General features: G+C 35.8%; 1 protein-coding gene across 2 annotated transcripts; it reads right to left on the reverse strand.

The window, feature by feature from the left end:
* Window positions 1–6,417: 6,417 nt before the first annotated feature.
* Window positions 6,418–9,244, reverse strand: LOC113274262 (cycloeucalenol cycloisomerase-like). Of its 2 annotated transcripts, none has more exons than XM_026523702.1 (8): window positions 9,111–9,244; window positions 8,855–9,006; window positions 8,575–8,658; window positions 7,879–7,920; window positions 7,511–7,621; window positions 7,218–7,409; window positions 6,949–7,046; window positions 6,418–6,815 (listed from the first exon to the last, which is right to left on the reverse strand). In XM_026523702.1, exons 1-8 carry the CDS (start codon window positions 9,115–9,117, stop codon window positions 6,641–6,643), a joined length of 861 nt encoding a protein of 286 aa, XP_026379487.1. In that variant the 5' UTR covers window positions 9,118–9,244; the 3' UTR covers window positions 6,418–6,640. The 2 variants fall into 2 exon arrangements, with proteins under 2 accessions (XP_026379487.1, XP_026379485.1); XM_026523700.1 differs by having other exon boundaries at window positions 8,855–9,012; window positions 9,111–9,230.
* Between the last annotated feature and the right edge of the window lie 2,184 nt (window positions 9,245–11,428).

Below are 11,428 nucleotides of genomic sequence, written 5' to 3' on the forward strand. Positions count from 1 at the left end.
CAAATCATATCCTATGTTGAAAATGTTATTTATATGAGACAATGCCATTAATGTTCTATGTTGTGTTGTGATAGTATGTCTAATAAACTCATATTCTTTTTTTTGGCCATCCATCGCTTTTATGTTTGCAGCAGAGTCTCATATTATAAGGATGACTCATCTTTTTCTCATATTATAAGTATGACTCTTCTTTTAAGAGGCCAGCTCTTAGATTAGGTGTATTCTGAAAAGTACACAGCAACATCTTTAACAATATTTTTCAGATTTCAGATTAATCTTCTGAGGGTGAATGATGCTGCACTCTATGAGGTTAACACCCGAAACAGACGATTATGCAATGAGGTTTGTAGGACATTCCTCTGATCTAAATGGACAAGGAATCGCAATTTTCCAGGTATGTTTTGCTAAATAATTTTGTTACTAAAAATTAAAACGCTTCATTGATTTTAGTATTGGTGAACTTTTGCGTAGATTTAGTTGTCTTTTTTTATTTATTTTTGCTAAAACTGTCGATATTGAAACTTCATGTGTTTAATTATTTTAAGCTGATTTTCTTTTTTATCTGTAAGCATATGTTGTTGGCTTCATCCTAATCTTTATTGATTTAATAGTTCCTAGACATTTGAAGTGCAACAAGTGTTGCACACTTGCACAATGGTCTTGATTGGGTATTATATCCCAATATCCCATGTTTTGTGGAAATGGTATCTGCTGTCTTGGCTCAAATGGAAGAGCACAATCATGTAGTTGTGGGTTCGACTCCCATAGATGGCATTCTTACTTGGGTTGGTTAGGCAGGTTAACAGTGATTCCTTTGTTTGGTCGGTTGGAGAAGATTTTCAGAAGGATTCTCTCTGATTATCTCTCGAAGGGTAAACCTTCAGCTGACTGCTAAGATTGTTTCCACGGGATAGCAGAGTAACTTAATGGATATCCTAGCTTTGTTTCAGCGGAAAAATAGTTTTGATTTTTCAGTTGGGGATTTCTTAACTAAATAAATTATTTTTTTATCACTGATTATATTTTGTTAATTCTCGATTTGTCCTTTTTGGGGTTTCTTGGAGGGTTACAGTATTGAGAATGTGATTTGTGCTGCATGAGTCATTAAGGATTTCCTTTATATATAAATATTGGAGAAAGTCCATCCGTTCTGGAGGTAAGTCATAACGATATATTATGGGGTCACCGTGGTTGGTAGCACTAGAAGTACAAATTTCAAATAAATGAGAATAGGAGGTCCAGCGATATTGCAGTTGTCTCTTTTTTGACTTGATATTGCATGCCTCAATTTCGCCAGGCACTTACCATATAATAGGTAGCTGGTACCTAATTAGACCGGGTTCTGAACCATCACCAGTGAATTTAAATGATATTTGTGGAGGCTGATTCTGGAAGAAAACGAGTAGATGATCGAAGGAGTGAAGAGCGTAGATGCATTCCTCTTTTGGACCGGCTCATGTACATAGATAGCTACTTTTTTTCTAACCTGCTCATCAATGACTAGATTTTTCGTTAAAGAGTTCTTGCAGACTGCAGTCGACAATTTCAAGACTAATCAACCAAATCCAAAAAATTATCATAATGGACGTGTCCCAATCATACCTTCTTCCCAATTGACAGCGTCCAATGTTACCCTCCTCTCTTAATTCAAAAAAGTGTTAGGCTTATTTCCTGGAATTTTTTTTTCCTGGAAGTGTTAGGCTTATTTCATGCAATTTTTGTTTTTGTTTTTTAACCTCCAGAGAACCACACTTTCCCTAGGCGTTATTATATTTAAGGAAAGCTTACGGAGTAAGATAAAAAGAAAAATCCAGAATTCTGTTATTATTTTGTTTGATAAAAAAAATCCGGAAAAAAAAGGGTAATATTACTATCCATGCTGACCAATTACGATAATTTTGTAATCAATTAGCATGGACTCTCAATTGATAACATAATTAATCGAATATATATGTCATTAAAAATAATAGTTAATCTATAGGAACTAAATCATGAACAAGTAAACAGGCCACTTGGATTGAGTTGAAACCATAACCCAAAAGATTCTTAGAAAAAAATACATGAATGATGTATTATACTATATATGGATTAACATGCTAACTTCATGGACTCGAGAACCCAAAAAATTCTTTTAAAAAATACATGTATTTTACTATGTATGGATTAGAATATTAACTCCATGGACACGAGATCACGACATAGAAAAGGCAAGGATTCTAGCCTTCCTTTTTACCAAGTTTGAGTACATGAATAATCCATGTACGTGTGTTTTTCCGTTTTGTTTTGTTCGTCGAGTGAAGATTTCTGTAGCACAAATATCACCAAAGAATGATTGGGAAACGGAAACATCGTGAGAGGGAACACAAATAAAGACATGAGCCATGCGTACCAGAGAATGTGAGAAAGGATTTGAGTCAGTTTGATAGTAGATATCAAGTGTATGATGTTTAATTGGGGTTTGAAGTTTGATATGTTCTCAGGTTTTACTTTGTCTACTCTGTTATGTAAGTGGAATGCAGTAATGCATACATCCTGTGTACCTGATCCGGTGGTCGTGGTGCTCCGGATGTAGCTTTTCAATTCGATGGCTAAAAATGTGAAGGCGTGTGGATGAAAAATAAAGGATTTTGTTAAAACCTGATTCTGTGTTTATCGTTCGCGAATCTCTTGCTCCCTAAACCTCTCTCACAATTATGATCCATACGTGGCATACAGTTTAAAAAAAAAAATCATCGTCCATGTTCACATTACACAGTTGTTATATGGCCGTCTTCGAATCTTAAGCCTAAATTTAAAAACTAATTCAAACACATATTTTCTGATTAATTTCACATAATATGACTTACAAAACAACATTTTCATGGATGACAATTTGTTTTGGACTATTTTTCGTGTGTTTATGGACGACATATTAGGCAATACATCTTAGTATACGTAATACTTATTTCAATATAAGTTCCAAAAGTTGTTGCTGAAAAACCTTTTTCTTACAATGTGGTTGTCCCCTAATTAGCCTGTGGGTTTAGGATTTAAAATAGTATACAATTCTGTTGCAATGATTGAATACCAAGGAGACGACAAAGTTCACGAATAATAGAACAAATTCACCAATTTATTTGTGTTAAACTTTTCAAAGAAAAAACTGACCCAGTTCTTTTTTAAATATTAGAAAATGTATCGTATAGGAATTGTAGGAAACGAAACTCACTATTAAACAAAAGTATAACTAAAGGTTAACCAAAGGTACATGATCATATGTTTTCGGAAGAAGTTGGATATCCAAGTTATCATTAGAATAATGATGGAATAGATATAAATATAATAATTTATAATTGATGTAAGACAAACCATACAGATATTGTTCCTTCAAACCCGATATGTCATGAATATTTAATGTGGATGTTGTTCCTTTTATGTCATATGTTGATGACTGTTATACATCCAATTATACTTGCGATGTGTCAAGCATTGACGCAAGAATTGTACGATGTTTAAAAGAAAGATGGATAAGGGAATCTCGATCTTTGTTAGTCGATGTTACTATTCATAGGCGATGACTTATAAACTGACAGAGTATTTTGTGAGTCAATTAGTCAGTGATACTACATCAGGTATCCATGCTTGACTGTAGTTATATGCAAACAGAACTCCCACATAATATGTTTGATTGTTTTTGCTTTTCTGAATGCTATATTTCCACATTTTCAGCTTAGTGGTTTTTTAGCTACTTTGATTAGTGCCTTGATACGACTATGTTTATTAAAAAGAGAACCATCAAGTGGTATGATGGTTCCCAAGCTTCCTCCCATAGGGGAGGTTGGGGATTGAACCCCTGTGATATCACAATATCCTAGGCTAATGTGCCTATGTGTAGTTCAAGGGACCACTATTCTATCTTATCAAAAAAATTAAGCCTAGTTATAATGTACATTGCAGGAATAAGTTAACCATTTTGAGGGGCCATGGAACCAGGAAGATATTTTTTAAATGTATGGCAACATTTAGGGGGTAACGTACACAAATAGAAATTCATCAGACAATTGACATGAGCTTCTTACTGGAGCCTTATGTGCATATATTTTGTTCCCAACTACAATACGCTTTCCTCTAAGGTTATGGTATGTTAACCTGTCAGGACGATTTATTGCTTCTACGAGTAATTTCTACGTTTTTGTTTATTTGGGTACTGTCATTCCTCATCCTTATCTACACCGAATATGTTAAATAACAGAAACTAGCACCTAATCAATGCAATAGGTACAAGCTCTTTATGAACTGAAGATGTCATACATAAGTCTTAGTAATGGAAAGATACCTTGATATATTTAAGGCATTCATTGTACAATGCTATTGAAATTCTGGAAATGGTAAATCATTACCCTCACAACTTAAAGGTTATGTCTGTATGATTATTATACTATATGGTTTAATTTGGTACTTCTATAATTTGCACTCCTTTAAGTTTCTTTTAAGACAACTTGCTATGTGAGCAAGTATAATAATATGAATGTAACAAGTAGCTGGATTAGTTGCTAAGGAAGCTATAATTCATAATTTAAACTTTTATTATTTGGGATGACTTTAATGTTCTTCTTTAATCCTTAATTTAGACTGTCACTTGGATATGAAGATACTTAATTTTACAAGATCAAGAGTATATAAGGAGGGTTGAAAGATCTATATTTTTTGTGCATTACCTTGGAAATCATTTGGAGATGAAATTAAGGAACATAGGTCATTTGTCATTTAAGAGGTGAAACAGTTGAAGGTAAGGGGAGCACATGACCTAAAAAAATTGAAATGAAAATATAATTCAACTATACAAGTACGAAATCATTCTTTAAAAAATCAAAAAGCAGACTCAATTCTTAAGAGAGTCCTGTATCTCCTCTCCACCACTCCGTTTTGTTGTGGTAGCCCTCGAACCATCTTGTTCTGAGACATAGTTTTTAAGGTTCTGAAACTTATGTGTCCTAATCTTGCATGCCACTTCCATGTCTGATCTTCCAGTCTCATATTCAGACATAATGGCCTTCCAATCATGAGACTTATCTTGTAGAGTCTATTCTGTGAGCGGGAGACTCTAACTAAAAGTCTTCCACTTGGGTCATGAACTGTTAGATAATCTTGTCGCATTCTAACATCACATCCAACTTCTGTAACTTGTCTTAAGCTTAGAATGTTGCTTTGTAAGTTTGGGATGAAGTAGATGTTTGTGACAAGCTTCTATTCTCCGGTCTTGCTCTGAAATAGAATTGATCCTTTCCCTTCAATTTCTACAGAAGATCCATCCCCAAACTTCACTTGTCCTTTGATTTTCTCATTGAGTTCAGAAAAGTAGTGTCTCTTACCAGTCATGTGATTGCTAGCTCCATTATCTAAATACCAGATTCCTTCTTCTCCATCCTTTGATTCGTAGTTCTTTGGTATTAGTTTCCCTTCTTTTAAGAATACAACTTCGTGCATGAAAAGAGTTGTATCTGCTTCCCTTGTTTCATTCTTGTTTGCTTCTTCCATCTTTTGTATTCTTTCAGGGCATACAGAGGAGAAGTGTCCTGGTTTATCACATCTGTAACAAATAATGTTTGATCTATCCTTCTTTTCTTTCCCTTGGTTTTGATCATTCTGACTTGTTGTTCTATCTTGTGAGTTAAACCTTCCTCCCCTTCCTCGGCCTCTGTTTCCTCTTCCACCTCTTCCACGACCTCTTCCTCTTGTCGCAGAGTTTTGTTGGTAAGAGTTTGTGTACAAGAGTTTTCCTTGAGTTTCTCCATTGGTTTCTTCATCAAGGATTCTTTCTTCATATGCTTTCAATCTTCCAATTATATCTTCATAGCTAGTCTTCTTTAAATCTAAGACTTGTTCGAGAGAAGCTATGATATGAATATACTTGGATCTTGGTAAACTATTGAGAAACTTCTTTACTAGTTTATCTTCATCAATGGATTGTCCAAGTGACGCAGCTTTTGTTGGTTTGTTTATTCAACTATACAAGTACGAAATCATTCTTTACAAAATCAAAAAGCAGACTCAATTCTTTTTCAAACATTGCAAAATGTGCCATATAGGGGTTGCAGGAAATAAGACTCTCTATTAAAGAAAAAAAAAAGTATACAGAAGATTAACCAAAGGTACATGATCATATGTTCTCGGAAGAAGTTGGATCTCCAACTTATCGTGGCATAAGGATGGAAAAAGATATAATAATTTTTGATTGATGTAAAACAAACCATACAGACGTTGTTCCTTCTAACCCAATTTGTCATGAATATTCAATGTGGATGTTGTTCTTTTCATTGTCACATGTTGATGACCGTTACACATCCAACTATACTTACGACGTGTCAAGCATTAACGAGAGAAAGAAAAAAATGATGGATGAGGGATCTTGATCTTTGTAAAGATAACAGTCCGACAAAGGATAAATAATGGGTTTTATGTTTTGTTATATAGTTAGGGTTGTTGTGTAGGCCTAAAGTATGCAAACTAAAAGGAGAGGTTGAGCCCGGGCCTTACGGCCCCGGTGATACCTAGTCATGAATAAAATAAAAGAGAAAAGGATAAAAGCTACAACTGCAATTCAATACAAACAATCAATACAACATCAACCACCTAACTAAACATTGCACCTTTTTGGAAGTTATGGAAACCATGCAAGTCCTGGTTGGTTGCACTGTCTTGTGTCTGCAACGGGGATTATGGGTCCTAGAAAGATTCTCCATAAATCAAGTATTATCGTGACAAGCATCGCAGCACCCAACGCATCAACAGCCACTCTGGGCAAATCCCACTTATCACTGGGTTTCTCGTCAATCCTGTTTGAGTAGTTGATTCACATTCAAGAAAAATCAGCATAACATGGTCAAAAACTTGTGTTGTGATTGATTGTAAATCCATTTTTCCTAATAAGAAAACTAAACAATGCAAGAATTTGAATTCTCATTCTACCTCAAAAACATTGGAAAGCTCACGAAGAAATAAATTGCGTAAAACAAGCATCCGACTTTGTACATTGACGCCCGGTCGACAAACTCATAGTATGGGAACTGCACATATTCAAAAAGAAAATTAAATCAACTGCTACAAACATTATGATTAGTTAATTGCACACAACAAATGTGGTGATGATTCAAGGCATTGCAAAGCTACAGTCATAAAATACTAATATCAACAAGAAAGAAAGTAACAATGATAAAAGGATTTAAGCAACCACGTACGCTGGAGATGGCTACAGTCTCAAGATATGCTATGAAATAAGAAAGAGCTAGAATCCAAGCAGCTTCAGTAACCCATCGAATTGAGTCTGGTAAGTCAGCAATAGAATGTCGTAGTCGGCGAAGCGTCATATTTGACGCCACATGGTAAAACAGGAAGCAAACATGAGTGAGGAGGAAAGTTGTGTGCGGTACCTACACATGATTTTGAATATCAATCAGTACAAGAAAAGTTTAACCAGAAGACATGCATACTGCACAAAGTCCATACAGAAGGATCATATCTTGTCGCCTACGTTGTTCATCTTCCATGAAGGGAAGGTATATGAAGCTCCCAAAACAGTGAAGAAGTAATGAGTCCAAAAGTGGTTCCCAACATAACTGAAGATTATATTCCAGAGACTGGCCTGTCACAATGAACAAATACGATTTAATCTTACAGGAAATTGATTGTTCGAATAAAAAACTTCAAGTTAACCATCAGAAGGAGCACATGTGTTTGGGTATAAGTCATGGCGAAAACATTTGGATACAGTCATATAAATGCATAGTGGTCGATGGGTAACCAGACCATGGAATTAAGCATCTCACTCACAACCATCACATGGCTTCAAACGTATGACATCGCTAAAAAATTATTAAAATCATAAGATAAAATACAGACCTTCACCCAGTATCGATCCTTCAAACATAAGCTGCTATCGGCCTGCAGAAACAATCCAACAATGATACTTTAGGTACGCAGCATAATATGTAAGGTCCTGAGGGTCCACCTTGCCGGTGCATCTGAGTAATGAAACTTTTCTTTTGCCAGGCCATTCAAAAAGCCACGACAGTTGTTGAAATGATAACAAAGTCTAAAGCCTTTTATAAATTAATGAAAACTAGATCAAGCTAGTAACAGTTCCTTTCACAAAACTTCCCAAATCACTAAATCTGGTGTGTTGAAAAGTTTTTTTTTTTCTTTTTTGATAACGCTAAAAAGACAAATGCATCATGTTCTTGGCTAATAGCAAAAATTAAGAAAGACTCTCAGGGTTGACCAATTAGCTTCTACAGTGATCTTCTAGTGAGCTCTTGACTGGTCATTAAAGCATGTTCTTCATTTTCAAGCACAAGCCATATTTACAGCATAATTAAACTATGTCTACCATGTTCATGAGATAATTGTCATTTTCAAACAGATGAAAGCTTCCGATCCACGACAAAACCACCTGAATATTCTTTCAATTCGATATCTTATGAAGTCTGCAATTGTAATCTCTTAATAAGCAAGTTGCATTCACAAGAAGAGTATAACTAGACGCGTTTATTCTATAAATTCATAACGGATAAGTAATTAAACAAGTGAAGGATTTACCTTCCCGGCAACAAGAAGTGGTATCAAGAAAGAAGGAACGGCTGATATAAGTCCCAAAACTAAGTACTCCAATTCAGTAAATTTCTGTCAATGCAGCAACAACAACAAACAGATCCATTAAAGATCTCGAATATTTCGAGAGATTTTCCAAACCCATGAATATTTTCCCACATAAACTCCAAATAAAAAATTTGCTTGAGCAATCGAACCAAAACATCAAATTAGGTGATAGAGATGAGATTTTACTTGAACTCAAAGCATCAAAATTTCAAAAACCCACCTCATATAGTTTGTAAGGAACGACAATACCAAGACAAAGAGTCAACCAAAAAGGAGTATAAAGAAGGAAAAACATTTCTCCCCATCTTTTACTTGGATTACTAGCAAACCATAAACTTGGAGGAGCAGAAGAAGAAGTTTGAGGAGATTTAGCTGAACCTCAACAAAAAAAACAAAAAAAATTTTTGTAAAAATTAGAATTCTAGTCAAACCCTAGAAATTGAGATCATTGTTGGGTTAGACGGATTTATGATTACCTCCCATTAGAGTTCAGCTGAATAAGACTGGTTGAGTTAGTCAGCAGAGTGGATCTCGGTGACTAAATGAAACAGAAAACAGGGAGAAAGTACAATGTCTGTTCCGTTCTAGTTGGGACTTTGGTAGACCATGATATAATTAATGCACTTGGGCGGAGGCACGATTTTACTTTTAAATTCTAATGGCAATTCCTATGGCAATGTACAAAATCAAATTTCTGTTGAGTCAGGTGGATGGTCAAATGTGTTTTTGCACTATAGAAAATAAGTGGGCGGTTGACCGTCAAGCGCCAGGACGAAGTGCTGCCGCTGGTGTTTAAAGGACAACCGCTGGTGTGCGTATGAGAACTGCTGGCGTTTCAACCAAGACCGCCAACGACTACTTTTAAACGGTCACCGGAATGGCTAGTTTCTACCTCCATAAATACAGCTCGAGTTTAATCTCACAAATTCATAACAATCTTTCATCAGATCAATCTTTTCTTAATTTCAATTACTTTCGATTTTCAATCATAAATCCTAATTTTGATTCTTCCGAGGAAGATATGGAGATGGATGAAATGTTGTATGAAGAAGAAGGAGAAATGTTGATGGAGTTTTTGCGTCAAATGGATGAAGATGCAATTCAAGATAGAATAAGGCGAAATTTTATGTTGCAATTACAAACCGGATCATAGCAAAGCCTTTAGAGCCATATGAAGTTACGACTAGAAGATGGACTCGGGGAGATCGACATTTTTACCACGAAAAGATGATGCATGATTATTTTGATCATGATTGTGTCTATTCCAATGAGGATTTTCAGTGACGATTCCGCATGGGCCTCAACTTGATGCAAAGGATTATTGCCGAGCTTTTTCAGGTACAACCTTTATATCAGTATGATGCACGACATGTACGAGACTTTAGTCCCGAACAAAAGATCATTCCGGCCCTCCGTATACTATGTTAGTACCAGCGGATTCCACGGATGATTACATCCGTATTTGGAAAACAACCGCCTTTAGGTATCTCAAATTTTTTTGCGAAACAATAGTCGAGCATTTTGGTCCAACCTTTTTAAGAAAGCCTACTCAGGAAGATGTTCAAAGAATAACTGCAGAAAACTCCGCGAGGGGTTTTCCAAGAATGCTAGGCAGTCTTGATTGCGTGCACCGGACGTGCATGCGTGTCCGGTTGAATGGGCAGTCCAATATAAGGGTCATTTTCCAAAACCAACTGTAATTTTGGAAGCTTCAGCTACCTATGATTGTTGGTTTTGGCATGCTTTTTTTGGACTCCCGGGTTCAAATAAGAAGATCTTAAGAATGAAATCAAGACGCACTGTAATTTCACCATCAGTGGTCATCACTACACTCATGGTTATTATCTAGCAGACAGAATCTATCCAGAATGGTCAACTATGGTTCAATCTTATAGTCGGGTAGGTTTTGGACCGACGACTTCGAAGGATATGAAGTACTTTAACACCCAACAAATGAAATGCAGAAAGGATGTTGAACGCGCTTTTGGCACACTGAAAAAGAAGTTTTCCATCATAGCTGGGCCGACACGTTTTTTTGATCTTCAAGAAATGAATAAAATTATGCTGACTTGTATCATTCTGCATAACAAGGTCATTGAAGAAACCAGATGTGACCCAACCTGGACTAGTTTTCCAGATGAAAATTTGAGGTCGAATCTTGTGGTGGAGCATGGGCGTCCGGCAAGACAATATAGATCATTTTCCACTGACAGACTCCAAAACCGGGGAATCTAGTGACAATTAAGACAAGATCTAACTAAGCACATTTGGGCTTTAAAAGGAACAAGAGACGATGCGCGGGGGCGAGACATAGGCACACGTAGAGGAAGAGGCAGATAGATTTTTATTTATTTTAATTAATGTGTTATTTAGTTTAAATTTGTTTGTTTAAACCACTATACTTAAAACTAAAATTAAGGCAAATATATTAAAAATAATTTTAAATAAACGAGTACAATTAAATTAAACTTAACTACTAAACAAGAACTAAAATCAGTTATCCAGACCGTATTCATCTTCGTTTTCTTCCGATGCATCATCTTCGTATTCTTCCACATTCTCATACTGGCCAATTTGTTGAGGGACTTGTTGTTGTTCGGCCGTATCCATCTCCTTAGTCCATACAACAAGCTGTCGTGTATTCATTGTTGCAGTGTTCAAGGAGAGTAGCTTGTTTAGCTTATAATCCATGTAGTATTGTTCTCGCGAAAGACGAATTTTTCGTTGTTGCTTTATAGCAATGCCACAGTCCCTGGCTCTATCTGCTTCTATCTTCAACTCGAATTCCTTGTGC

Source organism: Papaver somniferum, chromosome 4 (assembly GCF_003573695.1).
Source record: "Papaver somniferum cultivar HN1 chromosome 4, ASM357369v1, whole genome shotgun sequence".
NCBI classification, from domain to species: Eukaryota; Viridiplantae; Streptophyta; class Magnoliopsida; order Ranunculales; family Papaveraceae; genus Papaver; species Papaver somniferum.